Genomic DNA, 24,715 nt, shown 5'->3' on the forward strand with positions numbered 1-24,715 from the left:
CACAGATGCGCAGAGACCCAAGGAGGAGAAGCATTTCCTGAACACAAAGTAGCTCCTTCTTTAGCTGAGCCCACAGCCACAAACACCACAGAACATCCCCAAAACCAGGAAACCCAAGAGAACAGGGCTGAAACCCCCAAAGTGCTCATCCCAGCACTCCCAGTGATGCTCCACAGCTCCCGGAGCAGACTGGGCACCACCCAGACCAAAGTGTCTCCACACTGAGAGGGAAACAGGAGGCAAGGAGCTAGAGCTGGTTTGAAATGTTTCACTCTTTATTTGAAGTTTTACATGCCACCAGCGTACATGAAAGTTGCACATTCAGAATTCGACTCACTACGAGGACAAAGGGCCAGATGCAAACACAAGAGTCAAAGGAGCGCACGGACGGAGCAGCCCGAACCCAGGAGCCTGCAGGGATTTGTGACCAGACTGGCACCCTGATGGCACTTGGGCTGTCAGAGATGAACCCCCAGTTTTAGGACCACCTCCCTTTGCCATCTCCAGACTCGTGAGCCGGGTCTTCTCTCCTAGAGTGGCACTGTTCCCTTTCAATCAGCTAAACAAGCATTTTTGGTAACATCTCTACCAGAACTGAGGGTGTTTGGAGACCAACTGCCCATTTAATGCTTTCCTGAATTCCCCTTTCTATCAATGCCAGCAGTTTTTACAAGGAGAAATAATTTCCACCCGCTGTTTAGAGGGAGAGACGACAGAAATAGGGACTCTTACATTGACATTTTATTTTCAAAGAAAGTTTTGATAGAAAAACATTTTCCCCAGCAGCCTTGGGCAGGGAGTTGCAGCTTCCACTTCAAAGGACAAACTTCAAAAACAAATCCAGTGTCCTAATGGTTTTGTGCTACATTACTTAATTGTCATACAGCTAATTAGCAATGCCTGATTTCACATTCTCTGTACATAGATGAAGTTCACAAAAGAAGGGGCTACTTAAAAGAATAAATAAAACAAGGCACCAGGCAGCCAGGCTCTGACAACATTAACATAAAATGTTACACTTTACCATTTAAAAAACTGAAATAAAACCCCCATCATGATTAAACCTATATTGATCTGCCCTCCTTCAGATCTCAGAGCTTTGGATCTCTGCAAGGAAGGGGGGAGAACACAACATGGCAAGTGGGGGCTTAGCCTGTGCCTCTGTGTATGTATTTCACCAGCGTACAGCAGAGATCTTTAAAATTCTAATTATTTCCCTATCACCAAGTAAGATCGGGATCAATAGATGGTACAGACTGACCCCTTTCCTCGAGTGTCAGGGGGAAATTAAAAAAAAAGAAAGGGGAGGGCGAACCGAGAGCGTCAGAGGTCAATGCCACAAAACAATAGATATTGATGTCTCCATTCATTTCAAACAGCGGAAAGGTCAATGCCTCCCTTGCTTCATGTTTTATGGCTGAAATCCTGCTGCTAACAGCAACAATGTTAGTAGTCAGACCTCATCCATCCTTTTTTATTATTATGATTATTTCTAACCAGGTTAGCCATTTTGAAAATTTGACGAAAGCTGGGAGCAGCAGTGGGGGGCTGGGTAGGAGGAGAAGAGGGGAAGCTGCCCTGGAAATTAATGGAAGAGATGGTTTCCATTAGTTTTCCAGTCTCCCTGTCCCCCTACCTGTGCCCCAGTTTGTCCCTCACTGCCCCCTAAAAAATGAAAAGGGCCTGAGGCAACATCCCTTCGCTATTAATCATTATTCCCCGTACAACATCCCAATTGGTTTCTATGGAAATGATTCTCCCGCTGGAGTGCCCCGGCTGCCTGCGCATCTCAAAGAGGCAGGAGAGCTGCAGTGGAAGGAGACTGGGCTCTGCAATGCCCAGCACAGCTCCTGCACTGCTCTCCCAGCTTTGGCTGGACACTCTGCTGGGACCAGCCAAGAGGGAATTGCATCTCCTTAGTCAGGTGAAACAACCCTACTGCACTGGTTCACTCTGCCAGTGGGAAAGTCCCAAATTTCTACAGCCCTAAAAAAGCACTGCTGGAAGAAAGCACCCAGCACCTCACATGGACGGTCCCATGCACCTGCCCATCGTCCCAGAGCTGCCACAGCTCTGAACATCAGTGTGAGGGGATGGGTCCTGCTCTGCTCCCTGGCATCCCACATTCCCGGCAGAGGAGGAGGCAGTGATGGGAATTAAAGTGAGTGGGGTTGTGGCTCTGCTGCTCTCAGTCCACACCAGCCCCAGGTCTGCCCTCTGCTCCCCAGTGAGCAACACCTCACCTGGAGGGTTCAGCACCTGGGGAGCCTCCTCCCCTTGCACAGGTGAGGAAGCAGGCCAAGCCTTGGGATGTGTGTATGGCTTCCAGAGTGAGATCCATGACTCCATCCTGTCCTGCCTCCTCTCACTCCCATCTTCTCCTTCTCCCTGACAGAGGAGTGACCACAGTCAGAGCTCTCCTGAAGGGAGAGACTCACCACACAGCCCCTTCTCCAAACAGAGCAGTGGATGCACTGCCATTTCCTAAAGAGAGCGTGAAATCAGCTTTGCAAACCGCTGAGGAAACAATTCTAAGAAACCCAGGGGAACACAGATGACTTTCTGAATTCCCCTCTGAATTCCCCACACACCAGTGTCACTCCAGACCCCCCCCAGCCTGCAGGAACCAAATACGACTTTGCCAAACAAGACTTTGGACGTGAGCAGAGCAGCAAACTACAAAGAGTTTTACACAAGAACAGTACTTGTCCCAGAATATCCTTCTCCAACAGAACCACAGACACCTTGGTGTGGTCAATGCAAAAATTTCTGCTGCAGTTCCCAAAGATTGGAAGGCAGCAAGGGACTGGGATCCTGCAGAGGCACTCCCTGTGAGAAGGGCACCTTCTGGAATTGAATTCATTTGTTTTAGACTACGGACAGCAGCATCAGCAGGCTCAGAAATCACCTCCTTAAATGCTCACAGATAGCAGGACGGAGATTTCTGGAGAGATGGGGACAGAGAAAAGGAGGGGGGGTGGGTTTAATATTAAATAAAATCCAGGGGCAAAACACCCATCTCTCTGCTTCCCTCTCTTCCTCTACAGCTGCCTGCTGGAGCCTGAGCCCTGAGTGGGCTCTGAGTCCCATCCACTGCTCTGCTCAGAACATATGGAGCTGTGTTTAATAGCCCAGCTCTGCCAATTGGGTACTATTAGGGTGGGTTCTTTTCCCAGTGTAAATGTTGCAGAATATAAATTGTAATTAACACCGATGCCAAAATAGCACTTAGAGAAAATAAGCACATTATTAACATCTGGTGAATCCTGCCTGGAGTGCAAAAGCAGCGGAAATTCTCACTCACCATAAGAGGATTTGTAGTAGAGATATCAAGCACTGGCCCAGAGTTGGGGAGCTGGGGGTGGAAGGAGATTTTAGCTCTTAATTACTATTTAGGATGCTACCTTTATCACCTGTGGGTGATTTTTTTCCTAACCCTGGTTATAACTGGTAGCATCATCAGGACTTGTGACCCACTTGTGTGAATACAGATGCCCAAACATCATATCCCTGGCAACAGAATAACAGTGCTATAAAACATCCCTGGCTGCTGCTCCCATCCAGCAGGACACGAGGCAGGTGGACATGGATGTGCCAAGCCAAGTGTACAGCATGTTCCATCAGGTGACTGCAACCCCAAGAGCAAAGGTTTAACACCAGAATCAAGCAACAGCTGGTTTCTGCACACCACTGTCACCCAGTCCAGGTTTTCCAGCAGAGCAGGAAGAGGTGAGTTGGCAGCACTGCCAAGCTCTTGCTGATGCCACAGAGTGTTTATGCAGGGGAAATCCCGCTGAGGGTGGGAATGGCCTCACTCAACCAAACATCAGGATTCCTTCACAGGACTGAACAGGTCCCCTAAGGCATCAGAGAGCTGCCTCTACATTCTCTGCCTTCCCTCTGCCCTGAGGCCAGCGGCACAAGCAGGACAAAGCAACTTTGCCAGTGCTTCCAACAAGGAGAAAGCAGCTTTGCAAACACCCTCTGCCCAGTCCTCGATAGTTATCCTAGGAAAAAAACACAGACAAAAACCAGGCAGAGCTGAAGTGGCCCCACTGGACAGAGCAGCAGCTCGTGTTCCTGCCAAAAAGCACATCTGATGTGCTGAAGTGAGGGAGAGGGATAGAAGAGAGGGAGAAGAGGATTCAGACAGGTGAGTAATATGACAAGAGGTAGAAAGAACGGCCTCACAGGGGAGAGTGGGTGGGAAAACAGTGGCAGGAGAGGGGCAGCAGCTCCTCACACTCAGCTGCACAGAGCTGAAGCTGAGGCAGAGCCTCGAACACTCAGGGAGTGCTCACAGCTCAGCTGCAGCATTCCCAGGGGAACAGGAGCTGGCCTCACCATCCTGCTGCCAGCTGCACTCCAGAGGCTGTGCTGGCTCTCTGTTCTGAGAGGGGAAGAGAGGGAGCCTCAGGAAAGACAGCAAACCACCAGGGATTGGTCTCAGCAAGGCACAGACCTGTGCTAGCAGAGCTTGACACTTACCTGCCCTTTACTGTAACCTCTCTGAGCACCAGGGTTACCACAGCCTCACTCAAGATTTACACCTGTGGGACAGAATTCCAGGCAGGTTCACATGTGGCTGATTGGAAAGTAAGGACAGAAAGTCCTCCAATGCTGGGAGATGCATTTTGTTCTCAAATCTATCCCATCAGACCAGGCTTCCTCTGAACACTTGAGGGCAGAAGACCATTTGGGAGAGGGCATCTTGAGTAGAAAATGCTGACAAGGAGATGGGCACATCATCTTTGGACGACTCTGGGCCTCCCCAGAAAAGCAGAGCTCAACACATTTGGGATTTGGGTGAAGTCAGACAGCTCTGGTCAGCAGCTGCTTTGCAGAAGTCAGACCTGGTATGCTACCAAGGAAAATTCTGCCACCCAGACATGTAGCTCCAGGAATTTGTAACTTGGCTTTTGGTACAGCTGTCTGATGCTTTTAAAAGTGCTCAGTAAATAAGGCAATATGAAAGTGATCCAGACCACTACTGATGCCTGAGGAAGTTCTGTGGAGCAGAGAAGCTGACTGAAATCACACTGTGAAAATACTTCATAACATCTCTAAAATTAGCATGAGCTCAAGGCATGGGGTATAAGGACAGAACTGGAACACTACATTCCCATCTACACTGCAAGACAGACTGCATATAAATCAGATCTGAGCCTCAACTTATTCACTGTAGGCACCATCTACCCTAGGACAAGGATTTCCAGATGAGCTGAGAACTTTCACCAAACCAATGGAAACAGCATCAGCAGGAACATAACACGGTCGAGGTGTTAATGACCTTAATTTGTTATTAAAAAATAAAAAAAAAACCCTTTAAATATCTGTGACTGCACATGTGTGACTATAAATGCCTATTTGTAACACAGAAAAGATGTGATGCACTTCAATTGAGCAACACATTTTTGTGCCTCTGAGCTGGCCTAGGCTTTCTACTTTGCCAAAAACAGACTGAAGCAAAGAATGATTTCCACCAAAACCACAAAGCACACTGCCAATGTACACAGGGGCCCTTGGGACAGACACCAGGGGACACAGGGGAAAGAGCATCAAGTCAGTTTCTCTTACCTTTAACTTCAGTAAAATAACAAAAACTATTCATATTAACCGCAAGGAAATACTCATCAGATTCCACAAGCCTTTGAGACAGGATTTTCAGATGCAAGCAACATCCAATAGATGTTTCCCCACTGCAAAGAACCAGCTTTTTTTATTTTGCAATTGCACCTGGTTGAAGTGATTGTACAGCATCCAGTGACGAGCCGAGGATGGGAAATCCAGGCCAACAAGAAGCTGCTCCATAGGTTCACACTGACTTGTCCTTTCCATGCTGTGACAGTCACCACCACAAATTGGGAGGTTCCTCGGCCACTCTGCTTTTAAACAAGGTAATTTCATCCAAGTGCCGCATGGGGACATCTCTGATGACCTCTGTCAAGTCCTCGTGAAGCAGAGGGAAAATGACGACGTTTAATGCAGGGCGTTCTGCCTGGAAACTAAATCAGACACAGGTTATTAGCCAAGGAAAAATACCAATTCTCCAGTGCAAGGGAAGGGGATGGCCTGGGTATCGATCATGCGGGATGGGGGCAAGGAAGGGTTGTTCAGAGGAGGCAAGAGGGGCAGCTGGAACTCCAGGTCTCCCACTCATCCCTCTCTATGTCAGCAGGGAGTTCAGGCTGGGTTTGCACCCCTTTGCAGTGAGTCTGCTAAGCTGGCACAAGCCCAAATTGCACCTAAAGTAGGGAGGGAGGAAGAAGTTTTGAGAAATTAATAAAAAATAAATCAAGACACGCAGGTATTCTTCGAGGATCAGAGATCCCAAGAGCTCTGCCCAAGCTGGGCAAGGTGCTCAGCGATAACAATTTAAACCACCTGCAAACCAGAGGCAAGTTGCAGAGCCATTAGGAAAATCAGGCCAGAGCAATGTCAGGCATTCCCTCGGGTCTGAGCCTGGGATTATCACTTCAGGCTGGGTTGTTCTGCATGCAGAGTCTACACTCTGCAATTAGAGCATAGGCAAGTTTAGAAAGCTCAGATGTGCAGATAAGCATTTAAGTGTGCTCACATTCACACACTGCAGCCTTCTTTTTAATCCAGGCAGCAGAGCAAAGGAAGAGATTTGCAAAAGTTAAAGCCATTAAACAATGTAGAAAGAACCGTACAGAAAAAAGCCCAAGTGCCCATCAGCAAGTACTTTACATGACAGCAACCTGTGAGGAAGAGAAATGGTATTACTCAGTACAGTCTAACAAGAGTTCAGTCTTTTAAAGCTTGTTGGGGGCGGGGGGGGGGGGGGGGGGGGGGGGGGGAATGGGATGGGTAAAACTGTAGCATAATTACTCTTAAGAGTTATGCCTTAAAATGAAAAATATTTGTGTCTCTTAGTCCTGTTGCCACCAAGATGTTTCCTCTGAAGGGTGTGACAAGGAACAGCTCATTATCAGTCACAAGGAGGCAGAGTCACACTGGCTGCACCAGTCCCTGGAGGCTGAACCAAGCTGTGTTGGGTCCAAAGAGAAGATCTCTGCTCGACAAACTTAGACAGGTGTGTGTCTGGAGGATTCCCAGCTCATCTCTAGCTCTGAAATGGCCAGATTTCTGTCAAACAGTGAGGAAAGGCTGAAGATCCAGCTGCTAGAAACAGACATGAAAATCCCAGGTAGCAATACAGCCAGCTGAAGAAAGCTACACTAGAGACTGGCATTTCCTGGGAGACAGAAAGGACATTCCCATCCACAAACCATTTGGAGTAGAGCTGCCAAAAACATAGCAGAGAAACTTCCACTCCCAGGCTAGCTGCTCAGTCTTAGTGGGTTGAATTAATTTGCCTGAACCTAAGTAGCTGCAGGAATAAGAATTTCCAGCAACAGAACTACCTGGGGCAATTTTATATCTCTCTGCATCACGGACCTGCCCTTCATGCCTCATGCCTAAGGGCTGGCAGAAAAGGACACGGCTCCCCGAGTGGATCTGGGGACTGGTGTCAGAACTGTGCAGCTTCTTACTTCCACAGCACTGCCCTCAAGAAATCAACCAGCAAATAACTACTGATTTGGGAGGCAGCTGGTAAAGTCTGCAGTGAAATCACATGAAATACAGCCAAATGTCTCTTTGATAGTCCCTGCTCTGCCTTAGCTCTTCATGTTTCTTATCCAACACCACAGTCCTGCAGAGAAAATCATGTTAATAGACCAAGTTTACTGAAGTTCAGCAAAGGAAGAAACTCCCATCTCCCCAAGGGAAAAAAACTGCTTCCTTCTTTGTATATAGACTCTCCCAAACAGGACCTGAGTGCTGCCTTCCCACCATGTACAGAATTGTAGTTTATAAGCAGTCTTTACATGTAGCTATAAAAACAAGAACCCAGACAAGTTTACATGATGAACTGCTACCGAGACAAGTGAAAAACTCCAATGCAGTAAGTGTCCCTCCTAAAGAGGCTGGGTTCATACCAGGGGTTTGAACTTGATCTTAAAATAAGAGGAAAAAAAAAGAAAGCTTTGTGATTTTCTCCAACCCCTCAACAGGAAACTGTATGTTACTGCAAACCTTGTAAATTCCATACCCCAGCAAGTTGACGCCGGAGAATTCTTTCCATGTACAATTTGCGTGATTTAAAGAAAAAAAAAATCAAATACACATGGTTCACTATTATTCTCAGTTAAATGTGCGTGCAAAGCCTCTCCTTTAACTGCCTGTTAAAAAACACCCTGATTTTAACGAGCAGCTGTCATAATGTTAAACTGGGATTAGCAGTTCCCAAAAGCAGCCTCCCTCTGCAATCTATGCTCCTTTAGTCCTTCCCCGGAAGGCAATTCCTTTCTTCATACACCTGTCCAGGTGGGCTAGATTAAGTGAGAGGCACTTAGAGCACTGCTTCGAAAGGCCCCAGGCATGGGGAGGAGATAACAAGAAGGGGAAGAGAGTGAGTTAATGAGTTGCAGAACAGCTCCTGTAATCTTCTTGAGGGTTCTTTCCTCATTCCACACCTGGATGGACTTCAAACTCCATCCACCTCTGCAAACGCATGGCTTGTAAAATTAAAACCCGAAGGACAGAGAAGGATGTTGACCCGGGGAGACAAAAGACCTGCAGTTTCAGACATGAAGCCCTGCTTTTTTTGTTTTGTTTTGTTTTTTTTTTTCAAGGGAAAAAAGCCAAGGATATGCTTGCCTGCTCTCTCCTACAAAACCTCCAGACTAAACTCATCATGATTAATTAAATGAAAGCAAGTTTTCTAGGCAACTGACTAGCAGCCCCTTCAAAACAGATCCTTTAATCAGAAACAACCACTGGGATAACAAAGAAAACACCTCCCTCCTACCCCCAATATATTTTCCAGCATAACTTCTGGTCCAACAGAATCAACACCAAACCAACAACCACCCAGCAGGAATTTCCACAAGGAGGTTTCTGAAGTGTCCTCATGTGGATGTGGACACAGAGAAGACCCAGCCTCAGCAGCTGGTTGGAATCATCCATGGAGCTGGGAAACGAATGAAGCACATCCTGTGTCACAAATTCCTCCTGGCATCAGCAGAGGTACAGCACCTCTCTGCTCTTAGATCTTGAACTGGTTGTATGTGGATGAAAGGGTTAATGATGCTTTGCTATTTGTCTCCAGAATTCTCCCAGAACAGGTGTGGACTGGACTCAGTAAGGTTATTTTCAAGTGAACAGCTTGGTAAATAGCCTAACACTACACTCTCAATTACTTCCAACCACTGTGGCAGGATCCAATATGTAGGTCAGGGACAAAGTCAAAAAGAAAAACTCTAAAGCAAGGCTGCACTTTGATCAGATTTCCTCGATTTTAGCAAGACAAAAGAGTCCCTCCCTGGAATGCAGTTATCTCCTGGCAAACATTGACATGTCTCTCCAGAGAGGACAGTGAGTCCCCAGGAGATTCCAGCTCCTGATAGATCCAAAGGGTAGCCCAAAGCCATGGGGAATCTCACCAGCCAGCCAGGAAGGATGGATTATGCCCCCCCTGCAAACCCCTGCACCACAGACCCTGGCAGGTGACAGCTCTCTGCATTAGGTGCTGCTCAAACCTTCTTTACTTGTAAGGAAAGGATAACACAGTATTTGGGACTGAAGGATGTTCTTCCCCTGGACATTTCCACAGAAAAGCAAAAGTCCTAAGCCAAATCAGACATTTCAGCACATCCCACTTCACAGAGGCTGGCAAGCAGGACCGAGGGCATGCAATGAGGGATAATTAAACACTGCCAACAAAAGCAGCACACAGCAGATGAAGTGAGGAAATAAAAGTGTATCAGGAATGGATCAAGGGCAGATCTCTGACCTCCACAAACCAAACTGAGCTTATGGAGAAAGAAGCTCTAGAGAAGGAGAGGAAGGAAGGAAGGAAATGAGAAGTTTGATTTGGTGGAACAGAGCACACCAGGGACAGAGCAGACGTGGACTCTGGTTGGCACAACTCTCACAAATGCAAACCAGTCTCTGCTGCAGTCACACACCTCCCCTCTCTGCTTCCCCACAGGCTGATGAGCTGTTTTTGGAGAGGCACAAGTTTGTCAAGAGCACAGGTTTCAGAACAACTCACTTTCTGCCCTGTATGCAGCTCTCTCACCTACACGCACAAAGCCCTGTTAATCCTCTGCCAGGCACAGCCTGTTTTCACTGGAAGACTTGCTCACACCTAGAAGTTCAAGTGTGGCATCTGTCTTGAAAGCTTCAGCCAGCATACCTGAGCCAGCCTGGAAACTCCCTTCCTGAAGCATGGCACAGTGGAATGGAGGAAATGCCAGGACAAGCTGGAGCAGCTGGCAGCAGCATGACCCAACATACACACACTTTTCTCATCTTCTCAGGGAAGGCCAGGCAAACACTTAAGATTTGTTCCACTGGCCGTGCCCTGACCTCAGAACCAGGGAGCTGCAAATCTCTCCTTGCTTACAGTGACTGCCAAAGAAGCTTCTGCAGAGCATCTTCCAAAGATTTGGCCTTGCCAAAGAAACTGCAGGTGGAATTCTCACAGGTCCCTTCCCTGGGGAGCAGGGAGAACCTCTGCCACCCACTCATCCCCCAGAAGCCTTTTAGGGGGACCCAAACTCCCCCCAGACTGACTCTAAAGCAGATCCATTCTCTAGTGCCATTCTCCCTTCCAGAGTGCCAGTGCTAAGCAGACTTTATTTCCAAACCTCAGAAATGGACTTGAAATGTTCCCAGGGAAAGATGTTCATATTCCTCTGGTTGCTCTTAACTCCACACAATGAGATATTTTTGCTATAAAGTGTTTTCCTTTAGGGGTATCTTCTATCCCTTCATGTCTACGTAGACAAACCAACATTCTCCCAAAGCTGCTGATTTTTCCACGCTAAGTCCCATCACTGCAGTCTCCAACCTGAGACCAAGGGGTGTAGATGGGACTCTGGAAATCACTCACACACATCACTGCCAACTCTCCCATTATCCTCAATGCAGCTTCCTCCTTTGCCACTGTGTTGAGCCACAGGGAAGGAGCAATAACACATCAGACTCATCCCGAGCCGAGGCAAATTACATCTCTCTGCTGTGGTTTCCCTGTAAGGCATGAATGGCACTCTGCTACTCCTTCTGTGAACTGAGGTTTGTATCAAACACGCCTGCAGACTGAGGTTCCTACATTATTTTGCCAGCTGAACTCTGCATCACTCAAATGTGACCGGACAATTAAAGGGGGAGGGAATAAGAACCCAAAGAGCGATGCCAGAGCGCCCAGGACACGTCCTAGGGGAGTGCTCTGCCAGAGCAAGCTGAAAGTTATTTCCTAATCTCTTCCACAAATTAAAAAGCTACTGCAATAACTGCTCAATTAGATTTATTTTACTATGGAAATGCTTTAAAGCTGCAGTTAATGCTTCCGTTCAGCCTTTTACACCCTCATGAAGAGAAAGCACGACAGTGCTATTCCAATATTATTTCTCAGCCAAGAGAGAGAGGACAATCCTTGAAAGTTATTTCATGCAGAAACCAATCTGCCCGCTGAGGAAGGTTTCAGAACTGAATTCCTTTCAAAACACATGAGCTGGCAGTTAGAACGAGGCATTTGGGTCAGCCACAGGAATGCATTTAAAGAAGGGGGTTTGTGAGTACCCCCAAAAGAAGTTAAATTAATATGGCAAACTGAGGATGGTCCCATAAGCCCTGCTGGCTTGTAAAGTATTTAAACCCACCTATAAACAACATCCCTGGTAACAGCAAAGGTGTCCGGGCCACACCTCATGCATTCAACCTTCGCCAAGCCCGCCAAGGAATCCTTGGGCAACGCAAGCCGACAAGGATGCAGTTTGTTATTCAGTCTGTGACAGAATGATTCAGGGGTTTCCAAGAGCAGGAAATGAAACAGACAATGAAAGCTTGAGCAGGATGCTAATGATTCACTACACCAGCCTGGTGATACATTAAGTCCTCTGCAATCCCACTTGTGCGGGGCTGGAGCCGTCGGCACGCTGGGGCTGGCAGGGTGGGATCAGCAGCCACGGCCAGCAGCTCTGGGACCTCAGCAGGAAAGCCAGCAGGGTACAGACAGGGACTTCTTCAAGGTCAAAAGGAAGAGAAGGTGCTGAGAGGATGCAAAACCAGATTGAAAATCTTGAATAAGCCCTAGGTGCTCACAGCAGCTTTTTGCAGTGTCAGTAAGACTGCAGCAGTCGGGTGGGCAGCGTGGGAGTGATGCTGCAGGATTCGGCTGAATTCAAAGATGATCTTGCAATCATCTACTGCCCCCAGAACCCATTCCAACCCCTCTAAGAGTAAAAGGGATCTCCAAAAGGGATTTTATGAGGCTGAGACCACAATGAGAATTCAGGCAAACAGAATGTTGCAGGAATATCCAGGGTAAGGGGGAATACTTACCCCTGAGGTGAGCAAAAATTCATCTGTGATAACTCAGTCCTGTGCTAAATGCCAGGAGAGGGACTGGTTCGCTCAGCACTTTGCAATACTCAATTTCAGCCCTGTGCTCCCACCTGGAAGCCCTGTTTCTGCAACTGAATCCCAGGAGGCTGCTTCATCCCTTCAGAAAGCTCACAGCTCTCACAGCCACAGCAGGCCACTGGAATCAGCAGTTTAAGAAAAAGGAAAGATCCAGCCAAGAGTTTCACATTAAAAAAGGACAATAACAAGCACAGGGAAATTTAGGTAATGCTACAGAAGACTGAACAGGAAGATCTAATTCAGGCTGAAAGCTCTTCCTAGAAAGTGGCAGGAATCTTATGAAAGTCACTTCAAGCAGTGCTCATACCTAACACAGGCACAAGGCAGGGTAAGTTTGTGCTTCTCTTCCTCTGAGTTTGAATCCTCAGAACAGTGACACTGTCCTAAATGAGAAAAATTCTCTGCTCTTTCTAGCACTGGTTAACCCAAGAGTGACCTGAGTCACAGAATCACAGAATTGTTTAGAATGGAAAAGCCCCTTAAGACCAAGCCCAACCATTCCCCCAGCACCACCATGCTTACCACTAAACTATGTCCCCAGGTGCCACATCCTCATGGCTTTTAAATTCCTCCAACGATGGAGACTCCACCCCTGCCCTGGGCAGCTTTTGCCAGTGCTTGAGAACCCTTTTGGTGAAGAAATTGTTCCTAATATCCAACCTAAAACTTCCCTGGCACACCTTGAGACAATTTCCTCTTGTCCTGTCCCTTGTTCCTCAACAGCAGAGCCCAACATTGCTCTGACTGCACCCTCCTGTCAGGGAGTTATGGAAAGACAGAAGGATCCTTTTGAGCCTCCTTTTCTCCAGGCTAAACACCTTCAGCTCCCCCTCAACTTCTCCCCAGGGATTTGTGTTCCAGACACTTCCCTGGACACACTCCAGCCCCTCAATGTCCTTCCTGAAGTGGTGAGCCCAGAACTGAACAGGATTCAAGGGGAGGCCAGTGCTCACCAGTGCCGAGCTGCTCAGGTGCTTTTCAAAGCCATTTGCTGGAGAGAGAGGTACCAGTGTGGCTGGGGAACAGGGGCAGAGAGCTTAGGAGAGAACTGCCATGTCCCCACTCCGACCCCACAGCTCTGAGGGGATGCTGCTCCACAACCCCACACAGCCCCAGCCCTCTGCACCATCTCCCAACAGCTCCCAGACTCCAGGAATTTACAACAGCACTTTTGGGAGACATGAACAGCTGAGCCCAACTGCCCACCCAACACCCCAAAACACACTCCAGGATGTACCATGGTTTTTCCCTTGGATTCCATTTCTGTAAATCACAGCTCACCTCTACATCTTGACACCTCCCCACTTCTTTATGAAGAATCCCTAATGATGCCGTGTTCTCAGATGTTTTTTGTTTTGCTTTGACTTTTTTCAGATTTGTTTGTTTGTCTTTATTTTATTGTAGCTTCCTCGATCTTTTTCCAAGGTGTTTTTCCAAGGACATTTCACTGGCTTATATTGTCTGGTGTTGTAGAGTCCTTGAAATCACTACAATGATAGGAGCTATCTAAACACTTCAGCTAAAACCGACAAAATTCTAAAGGCACACAGTGGAAAATAAGAATCTGTCCTTGAAGCCAAGGGGATATTTGCCGAAGCATTTCCCATCCCCTCTTCCAGCCTGTTTTCTGATGGCAAGGAAAGCACCAGGAAAGCAACTTCTCCTGCACATTTGTGAAGTGCCTGCTAACCACACCATGTAGCTGTGCAAGCCTGAAGTCATCCAGATTCCTTGCCCGCAGGATTTTTGGGGCAGAGACATACCGGCATATAAATACGATTATTTAGCATGCAGCCCGTTGGTAAATGGTGGGACCTTCCATGGGTCACAGCTCCATCTACTGACTCTTCCACAAAATAACACTGTGGAAAAGATTGGGAAAGCTCCTGGAAGGCTCATCCCCTTGGACCTGCCTTTGGACACATGGGTTTGTGCAGGAATTTAGAAGCGATCTCAGCACAGCAGCTCAAAATGGCAAAGCAAATTTACCTTTTCTCCAAAGAAGTATCTTGGCCCAGCAGCAGGTCTGTGGTCACGCCTGAACCTCCAACCACAGGGCCTCAAATTGTGGTATTTTAGTGTTTGTGGAATTAATGCTGCAGTGGTTTGAACAGAGGAGTTATTTAAACAGGGACAACACGTGCTTGGAGCTGAGCACTCCAGCAAAGTTTGGGTTCGAGCATAAAATAGAAAACATTGTGTTCATTGGATCTGCTGCTATCTGAAGTGTGGCAGCAGCTGAGCACCATGTGATGGGGGGGAAAAAAAAGTCAATTTACACAGAAACTGAGACTAGACCAACGTCACATGTGAAACCTGAGGAAGATCAGGGAAGAGGACAGGGATCACTCAAGCCACATCTCCCACTCCAACCACTACGCCCTTCTAATGTGCAGAGTATCTCCCTGAACCACAAAGGAGCTCCCCCCTCCCATTCACACTGAAGGAAAAAGAATAAAGAAAAACACTGCAATGATTTATCTGCCCAGAGGGAAACAATCTTTACAGTCTTCTCTACAGCTCAGAGGAGACCTTGCCCTTGCAAGCCTCCTGTTTGCTGATGAGGCTCCAGATGAGCCCTGTTCTGCTTATTGTGTTTCATTGCAAAAGAGCCAGAACTGAATCAGAGGCTTTTAATGACTCAAATACACGAATTAGTTTGTCCCAAATAGCAGCAAACTTCAACCAGAAACTGCTCACCAGAAAGCTGGACACCGCAGGGTCTGGTTCAAAGCTGTCACAAGACTAAGAGACATAAGAACAACCTCTCTTTTCAGGCCAGTGGAACTGAAATACATAACACTAACCTCCTTTTACAGTAAAAAGGGAGAGTTTGAGAAGCAGTTCAGGCTTTAAGCCATTGCTGTGGTGCAGCAGATTTAATTCCCAAGCTCCCATCACCACACCCTGTATATTCACCATTTTCCGGTACAATTCCACAGCTGAAACCAGGCTGTTCTCTCCAAATAGGTTCTTGCCTCTTCTGTTACCCAAACCTTCCTGTGCACCCACATTTGAAAAAGGACTGTCCTGCACTATATTGTATTTTTAAGCCCTTCTGGTACATGCCCAGCCCTGGGTCTTGCCCATTCACACTCACATTTCTTCTCTTTTTTAGAGGCATTGGGAGAATGCGAATCACTTTGGCCCCATCTTGCTGCTCAAAACTATCTCTGAGCCTAAACAACACCTTCACCACAGCCTTAAAACAGGAACTCTGACCCTCAGTGGGACCTGAGGAATATGGATCAATTGCCCCAGCTCAAGAAAGGGAGCAAACAAAAGCTCAAGGTCCCTCCTCTCACCTCCTCCTTCCCACTCACTCCCCATAGCTCACACAGCATCCACATAAATTTCAAACAAATGGGAAAAAAATAAGCATAAATCACCTCACTTCATTCTGGCACAAGGATAGATAACTTCCAACTTGCTGTCTGGTGTAAAACTTGGATTAAAGAGACACCAGCTGCACACTGAGAGGAAGCCATGCTGTGTGAATTGGAGCCTTACCCACAGGTTTAAGCTCACACACAGATTTTATTGCACATCTCTCTGCCTTAGAGTAGCAGACAAAATGCAGTCAAGAGCGAGTCAATTCCTGACCCCATCCCGAGGCACATTTGTGCAAGGATGAGAATGGAATTGCTGGAGAAGTCACGTGGTTAAAGACTCGCTGATGGCTCGTGGAAGACTCCAGGCTTTGCTTACACATCATTTTCTGTATTTTGTTTCTTCCATTTTATTACTAGAGACAGTTGCATGAGAACGGGATCTTTGTTGCTTAGGAGAGCATCTGCTCCCACTGCTTATCCTCCTCCTGAAGTCATAATCGTACGTGACATCAAAATCGTTTCCAGAGCCACCAATTACAATGTCACAGAGAATTATGACTTCAGGTGTAGAATTTGCAGTGGGAGCAGATGCTCTTTTCAGCAAAAAAAAACCTCCAAAACCCAGCCTTCAAAAAACCCTATTTTCATACAAGTGTCTCTATTAATAAAATATAAAAGAAGAAAATAAGTTTGACAACCAGAACTGTAGCTAAATATAAAAATAGTTTTTAACATTTCCACGAGGCATCAGCTGCTCTTTAGAAAGTTCCCAGGGTTTAGATTATAAAGAGGGAGAGAATGTAGTGAGAATCAGTCCATGACAGAGAAAAAGAAGGAGAAAAGACTGCAGAATGGTGTATTTCTGCCCAGCATGTGGACATTAAAATTTTGGGCAGCACTGCAACGGCACCTCAGAAGGGAGGGAAAATAAAAAACATGAACTGCAGGTTTCTGGTTCTAAGGATCCCCAAAGCACAACTGAAATCAGCCCAGTAATGTTTTCACAGATATGAAGCCCTGTGTAAAACAAACTCAAAGAATCCTTGTCGCATCACAAGGAATTTACTCAGATGTTCCCAACAATCCCTATCCCAGAAGGACACAGAGGCTTTCAGCAACAATCTCAGGAGCAGTTTGGTAGGGAGCTAATATAGTCACAGCCTTCCCTGGATTTGATCCACGGAAACAAGCCAAGTGTAATAAGTTAGTTTGAAGCTGGAGGAAGGCTGGGGGGAGGAGCACCCTTTAGGATGCACTAATAACGTCGTGCAATTTGAAATTTTTATTAGAGCTTAACAGGGCACAGCAACAGTAGGTGACAAAGAAAACAGACTGAAGGCGGGGAAATAGCCTTATAGAAAAAAAAGATAATAATGGAAAGTCTGCTGTATGGGAAATATTTTGTAAGATGACTGCCATTATTAGAAGATTTCCAAATGCCAAGCGTAATTAAAAGCTCTCTTTTCAAATGCAGTTCACGGCTCACACACAAACGTTTCCCACCACGTGAGCTTCAGAACGCTGCAAGGGGCCAAGCAAAATGCATTTAAGAACTGCCAAACGTGCAAAGGCAGTTTGTACCAATTCTCCCCCCTCATGCACCCTCCAAAGAAAAAAACCTTCACAACAACCCTTTAAAGGCTTTGAATTGCGCTGCCAGGGGATTATCAGTAAGTGACATTTACAAGTGATTAGAGGACAGAGAATTATCTTAGTCACTTGTGGGAAAGGAGGAAAGCTTCAAGGTCAAATCTCTCAGTACTTAAAATGTCGGCAGATGTTTTGTTTACACAAAAAGTGCCATTTGATTTATGATGGAGCTTTGCATCCAGAACTTCAACTCGGCCAGCGGAACTGCAGAGAACATGAGTGGGAATGGAATCAAAAATTCATATAATACCTTCAAACATTTCACTGATTCACTCTTATTAAAGTGAGAGGCTGGCTTATGTGCCAAACAGTTACACATTACCTATTAGCTCCTTGGAACAAGAGCTCCAAGCCATATAAACCTTGGCAAGCAGGGAACGAAGATAAATCTCCAACAGCTTCAGAAATCCCACATCCACCCCTTTCCGCACTCACCTCCGGACAATGGACTGCTGGAGATTTTTGCAAACGGTAAGAGATTCTCCCATAAACATGTGGCACATGATGACCTCAAGGCAGTTGGCCATGAATGACATCACTGCATCAGACTGCAGAGTCCCGCTCCGGGAGACGATGCAAAGCCGCTGGAGAGAGGAGCAGTGACTCAGTGCCTGGAAGAACTGGGCGCCCGCACAGAAGTACGGCTGTTCCAGCCTGCAGGAATAAACAAAAACAACTCAATGGGCAATTCATGCCTGGGATGCTCTCAGACAAGAGGGAAAGACACAGCACATTCATGAGGGGACTGGCAAATGGATCAAGCAGTGCCTCTGACCCTAAAGGACAAGTGCACAAATAGGCAGAATGGCCCTAAACTGCAGAATTCCGGCGCCCACAGGGAGTAACTCTGGAGTAACCCTGGTTTTGCAAGTTTCCGACAAAATACGGTGGGTAAGACAAGACTTGGGTCTGAGCAGCAGATCCATTCTGGTCTTAAAATTACAGCTTGGCTTCTGTACCTGATATCTACCAAGCAGGTGGTGTGGATTTAGGGACCTTCTGCTCCACTGTACAAACACTGCCCAAACTGGTAATATCTTCAATTTACTGCCTGGGGAGGAGCAGGCATGAAAAATACAGTGCACACAGGCTGATGCAGAGCTGGGGCCAACACAGGGACCACAACCAGCCCTGGCAAAGGATGAGAGCTACTGCTCTCCCACAGGAAGAACAACCATCATCAACCCAGCCTTTACCTTAAACACCTGGCTCAGGGAAGCCAGACAGGATGCTCTATCAGGGTGATCCAGGAGGACAATAAAATGACACAGTGAAGCCATACCTGGCCAACAAGGGCTCTGTGCTTTAACCAGCAGCGTAAGTGGGCAGGTTCCTCACAGAATCGGGTTTCCCTCACAGAAACCAGCCTGCAGGAGCTGAACCTGCTTGAGGCCCGTGCCACCAGGAGAGTTCATCTGCTTATTGCAGATTTACTACCAGGCTACAGAGCACTTGGGAATCTCAGTCATTGGGTCAGGAAAGCCAAGAGCTCCAGGAAGGTTAATCCATTAGGTGATAACAAGCTGTCGGGCCCAACTTGATCTGGGTAATCTCTGCATAGGCTTTGTAGTATGCAGGGGTATCTCAGCAACTTAATCCTGTTAATTGATAAATTCTGTTTCAGTCTCAGTCTGTGACTGCTATCAGGTAGCATTGCCTGAAGAGATCCTAAGAGCATCTCTGCACTTTGGGTAATAAGTTAAAATTAAGAGAATGGGAAATCTCTTCAATTTTTCAGCATCACTACTGAGGTACTGTAAATTTAGGACAAAAAGCACAGAATCTCCAGGATCCAGGTGAATCTCTGGGACATGGCAACCACGCCTGCAATGCTGCCCTGCACTCGCTAGATGGAAATGTTGCTTCAGAATAGCCCCTTAAACTTGTTCCTCAGCCTGGAAAACTGGGAAGGGAAAAAAGGGTGGAAACAGCAGGCAATTAGTCAAATCAAAGGGAAACTACGTTATCAGGAGGAAGTGCCAATTTCTAAAACAATCTTAAGCCAATACAAAACCTTAGACTTTACTCAGGGAAGAAGAGTGACAGCTTCCACCCAAATGTAGTACAAGGAGACAGCCCTGTTGGAGCCTTTATTCCTCCAGGCTCCGAGCTGCCTCCCATCTCTATCACTCCTGGCCTCCATTTCAAAGCCTCAGGAAGCTACAGGGCCTAGGATGAGCAAAGCAACACAGCACACCCAAACCTCCTTCCCTAGCCCTCAGCTCCTCCATGGAAATTTACTCTCCTCAAGGTTAAAGACACATTAATGTAACCCAAGACCTTGAGCAACCAAATTCCCAACAGCTGCCACCCCTTGGATGAGAGACCAGCACACTCCTCCCCTGTTATAAATGGGAAGTGGTAGAAAATTAAAACCCTCCTGAGGTGCTTTAGCCCCCCTGGTTCCCCTGACTATTGCAATGGGTCAGGGACAGGCACACAAGCACCAGTATCAGGTGATGAGCGGTAATTTCAGCCACAGTAACAGAACAGTGACTTTGCTGTCTCCCATCTTTCTGAAGTGATAACATTTGTGTTCATATGGACTAGTGCAAGGAAACTATCAGAGTCTCCTTTCACAAGCACATCTGGGCTACCATGAAGCTTCTTTGTGCACTCTTTAGGATCAGACCCTTGGTAGGATCCTTTAAATCCTACTAGGAGAAGAGCAACAACAAGACTAAATCTGGAATGTTTTCAGTACATTATAAAGAAATGAAATAAAAAAAAAAAAAAGGTGAGACTTTCATACCAACCCAAGGCAGACAAATATCTCATTGGGAAACCCAAAGAAAACGCTACATTATCTAGACAGTGTAGCAGTCCTTTCCTTCCTGGAAATTCAAGAGGTGTGCATGTACACAAAGCCAAAAAGTCAGCAAAGGCAAGTAGCATTTAACCTGCCCTGACAAGCTGCTAGCTCCCAAATAAGCAGGATGCACTCTTCCTTATCTAAAAGGAAAGCAGTCACAGCAATTTTTGCTCCTAAAACACTGGTTAAAGGGCATATCCTGAGCCCTCGAGGACAGCGTGCAATGCCTTCTCATTCTCCACAAGTCAGGAAGGAAAATACCCGATTTTCAAGCCATTGCAGCTACTCTGGACTGGAACACTTTTAATAGTGGCCACAATAAACCACACATCACATTTCTGGAGATCCACAAACAAAATGGGAGATGTTCAAGGGCAGCCCCTCACCTGAGATCTCTCAAACACTTGCAGTGTTTCAGCATGTCCATGAGAGCAGACATATAGACCACCTTGCCCATCATGCCCAGGTTGGCCAAGGAAAGAGTCCGCAGGTGCTGGCACTGCAGCCCGATGTTGACGAGCCCAGAGCCCGTGAGAATATTTGGCAGCTGTGCTAAGGTGAGGCTCTGCAGGTAAGTCAACTGGCTAATGGCAGCCACCTCTGAATCCCCCACGCTCTGTGCCCGGACACAGGGAGGCAACGAGTTCCGAATTGCTGGCTCGTTGCGGGGCATGGCAGAGGAGAAACTGGACCCAATTATCTCCAACGTTTCCAAAAATCGGAGGCTTCCCATCAGAGCCCAAAACACTGAAGACTCGATCTTCTGATTTGCCTGATCCCCTAAGTTCCTTGGATATGTCTGTATCCCAATCCGAACTTTCCTTCCGAATGTTTGGGGAACCAAATTAGGTGTGGTGGGAGGCTTCTCCGCGCTTGCAGCAACATCTGTGATGGAGCAAACTGGTAGTGCTAATGAGAGTAGGTGCTTTAGTCTGGACAGGAGCTGGCACAGGTGGTTCCCTATGCTTTCAGAGCTGTGATGGTGAGCTGCAGAGAGGTTCAGATGTCTCAGGTTGCAGCAAGACACTACCAGGCTTTCCAAAATGCTGCTGTCAATGTCATCTTCTGCTTTCCGAAACAAGGAATCCGGGGCCAGGCAGTGAACGCAGCCACTGAGATTCAAACTGGTCAGGCTTTTAAGATCCTTCCCACCATTAATGACCCTCTGGATCAGGTGCCCACCAGATAAGGTGCATCGGCTAAAGCTGAAGTAGAAAGGGTTGTTGAACTTCAAGTGTTGCAGGAGCCCAGAGCCGTTAATCCAGGCTTTGGGCAGTTGTAAAGCATCCAGACATACATTTCTGGCCATGGAGTCCAGGAGGTTTTTGGTGGCTCCCGTCTCCGCAAAGCTGCCGGGGGCAGAGATGAGGAAGGCATGGAGGTTCTCAGGTGTCCGATCACTCAGTACTGCCAAGTACAGCCTCACCACCTCCTGGTTGACGTAGCCAGGAGCCAGCCTGGCATAAAAGATGCGGAGGTTCTGGTAATGGGGCACATTGCTCTCGCCCACCATCAGCTGCCCAGAGAGCATAAACCCCTCCCGCGAGCGATCGAGGATCTCAAAGTAAAGCAGCAGTTTCTCAAGGCTGGTGCAGCACGGGACGACACCGTACGAGGGCGTGTAAAGGGTTTGCTTCAGCTCCGAGACACGGCTGAGGGTGGCTTTGCACTCACTGCTCAGCTGGCTGGCATCAAACCCCGGGTTCACGTCGATGGCCAGGGAGCGCAGGTGCTGGAGCGTGGAGAGCATCTTGGAGAGTCGCAGAGAGGTGACGTGGCACCCGGACAGGTTCAGCTTGACCAGGTTCTTGCACCGTGTTACGTGGTCGATAGTGGAGCTGGGCAGCCAGTAGCACCCCGCCATGTTCAGCTGGTAGATCTCCTTTCCAATGTCCCTCATCAGCTGCTTCACTTTGTCTTTGTTTACCTGCACCCAGACAAAACCACATTCAGAGAGAGATACAGCAATGGTGGGCACTGACTCAGTTTCCCAGCTGGAGATGGGGATAAGAGTGGCTGTCACTTGGATTATATGGCAAAGGTTTGGGGAGGGCAGCACAGCCTAAGAATTATCACTCTGCTGGCAGCTCAGTCTGCCATGCCTTGGCCTCTTAGGATTACACTTCCTTTTGCTTCTGCAGCTCTGCATTACAGACTGTTCAGCAGCTGAGAGTGGAAGGGAAAACCACCTCCATTTTCTACAGCAAAGCTATTTCAGCAGAACTGACTATGTGCAGAAACTCAGATTGAAAGAAGAACGTTTCCATTCGTCTCCGTTCACTTTCCTCTTTTGGAAATGAGCATAGCGGGCTTTCCCCTGCCTGCACTGGCTGATACAGTTCCCATTGAATATATCATCCTTTTTTCCCAAGCTTTATTTTTGTTATAATATGCACACAATCTCTGGCTTTTCTGACTGCATGCCTGACAGCAACACACACAAGATTTTTTTTTTGCACAACAACACGGAAAACATATTTTGAGAAAATGGTAACTTTACACAACCACAGTTACAAACAGAAGGTCATGTTTACTTTCATTTTAGCTTCAATAATTATGGAGAAGTTAAGTTTCCACTGACAGTATTTTATATAACTAAGGGAGCACACAGCTGTTCTAACAAAGCATCCTGGAAAATAAATGCTTTTAGGAAACAGCTTATTGTGTATTTGATTTCAGAGTTCAGGAGTAGTCTATTTATGCATACACATTGTAAAGTTCTACTTCTTGGCATTGTTTTCCAGCAGTCAGATTTGTTTTCACAGCTAACAGAAGAAGCAGAACCCACCTTATAGTCCTTCTGAAGCAGAACTGTGTGTGTTAGACTCTTGTCAAGGCAAAGTGTTGCGAGTTTCCTGCAGGTTCTCCTGACATTCAGGACCAGGTCTGTGCAAGGGACATAGCTGAGGATGTGCAGAAGGATCTCATCTGAAAACTCCATCAAGTTGACTCCATTGCTTTCTTCCTCACTCTCCTCGCTAACAACCTCCTGGTGGGAAAAAAACCAAACAAAAACGCAAAAAACAGAGGAAAAAGAAAAGGAGAATATGGAGGTACTGCAAAACTTCACACAAAACCATGGTACTTTCACTTGGTCTTTCACCACTGGCTAACATTTCCATTCGTTCTACTTACTTTGCAACTGGAAAAGTGACTGTCCATGATCCTCTCCTAAATATATCACAGCAATCTCTTTCTACATCCTTCCTCCAAGCGCCACCCGTTCCAATAACCTTAAGAGTTATATAACCATGCATATATACATATATATACAGCTATATATATCTGTTTACACATACAGACACACACCAACACTGCAGTCCAACATCACCCACAGCTCTTGTGCAACACACTCACACCTTAACGACGAAACCAGAGCCCAAACCGGCACTAACGCCAGGGCAGCTCCTGAGGGGAAGCGGGGCTGCTCCACCTCACAGCCCCCTGAGCCCCCCGGAGACACCCTGCGAGCGCGATTCCGCCGCCCGGGCCCCGCCGCCGAGCGCCCTCCCTGCCCCCGAGCCCGGCTCCCGCCCTGAGGGCTCCGGTTCCCGCAGCAGCCCCGTTACCGGCGCCCCGAGGGGCCGGTGCGGAGGGGAAGCGGGGGGCGAGCTGAGCCCCACAAGCCCCGACTCACCTCTCCGCAGCGGAACATGGCGGCAGCCGCGCGGTCCCGCCGCAGCCGCCACCGCCTCGCCGGGCCCCGCTCGCAGCGGCCGCGTCCCGGGCTCGCTCCCGCCGGCCCGGCCGCCTCACGGCTCTTCCGGCGCGGCCATGACCCGGTTCCGCGGCAGCGCCCGCCCCGCGCCGCCATCTTGAGTGCGGCGCGGCCGCGGCGCGGCGCCATCTTGAGGGCGGCGCCGCCATGGTGGGAGTGGCGGGTCCATGGAGTCAGAAAACAGCGGGGTCCTTCATGATGGAAAAGAGCTCTGAGCTCGTCGAGTCTAAGCTTTGACGGAACACCGCCGTGTCAGCCAGACCACAGCACTGAGTGCCATGTCCAGGCTTTCCTTGAACACCTCCAGGGGCGGTGACTCCACCACACGCCTGGGCATCCCTTTCCAATACCTGACAAACTTTTCCGTGAAGAAATTTCTCCTGATGTCCAGCCTGACCCTCCCCTGGCACAGCTCAGCACCATTTCCTCTCGCCCTGTCCGCTGCTCCCTGGGAGCAGAGCCCGACCCCCATCTCACTACATCCTCCTGTCTGGAAGTTGTGCAGAGCCAGCAGGTCCCCCCTGATCCTCCTTTTCTCCAGGCTGAGCCCCCCCAGCTCCCTCAGCCACTCCTGGTGCTCAAGACCCTTCATCAGCCCCATTCCCTCCTCTGGACACACTCCAGTACCTCAATGGCCTTCTTGGATTGAGTGACTGGACACAGCACTTGAGGTGTGGCTTCTTCAGCTGTGAGTAGAGGGGGAGAATCACTGCCCTGGTCCTGCTGGTCACACTACAGAAGACTGGA

At 47.9% G+C, this 24,715-nt stretch overlaps 1 protein-coding gene across 2 annotated transcripts; it reads right to left on the reverse strand.

The window, feature by feature from the left end:
- Window positions 1-254: 254 nt before the first annotated feature.
- Window positions 255-24,079, reverse strand: FBXL18 (F-box and leucine rich repeat protein 18). 2 transcript variants are annotated; one of them, XM_058849607.1, is made up of 5 exons: window positions 23,888-24,079; window positions 23,039-23,239; window positions 20,637-22,177; window positions 17,874-18,092; window positions 255-6,005 (listed from the first exon to the last, which is right to left on the reverse strand). In XM_058849607.1, exons 1-5 carry the CDS (start codon window positions 24,062-24,064, stop codon window positions 5,849-5,851), a joined length of 2,295 nt encoding a protein of 764 aa, XP_058705590.1. In that variant the 5' UTR covers window positions 24,065-24,079; the 3' UTR covers window positions 255-5,848. The 2 variants fall into 2 exon arrangements, with proteins under 2 accessions (XP_058705590.1, XP_058705592.1); XM_058849609.1 differs by lacking the exon at window positions 23,888-24,079 and adding an exon at window positions 23,386-23,721.
- Window positions 24,080-24,715: the final 636 nt, after the last annotated feature.

This window comes from Poecile atricapillus, chromosome 14 (assembly GCF_030490865.1).
Source record: "Poecile atricapillus isolate bPoeAtr1 chromosome 14, bPoeAtr1.hap1, whole genome shotgun sequence".
In the NCBI taxonomy this organism is placed as follows: Eukaryota; Metazoa; Chordata; class Aves; order Passeriformes; family Paridae; genus Poecile; species Poecile atricapillus.

Bases quoted from the DNA above. Each gene is read 5' to 3' on its own strand.
- FBXL18 (XM_058849607.1), bottom strand. From the start codon at position 24,064: ATGGCGGCGCGGGGCGGGCGCTGCCGCGGAACCGGGTCATGGCCGCGC. The intron at 23,240-23,887 runs GTGAGTCGGGGC...TTTTCCCACCAG, and splicing joins CCATGTTCCGCTGCGGAGAG to GAGGTTGTTAGCGAGGAGAG. The intron at 22,178-23,038 runs GTGGGTTCTGCT...GTCTGGGTGCAG, and splicing joins TGCTTCAGAAGGACTATAAG to GTAAACAAAGACAAAGTGAA.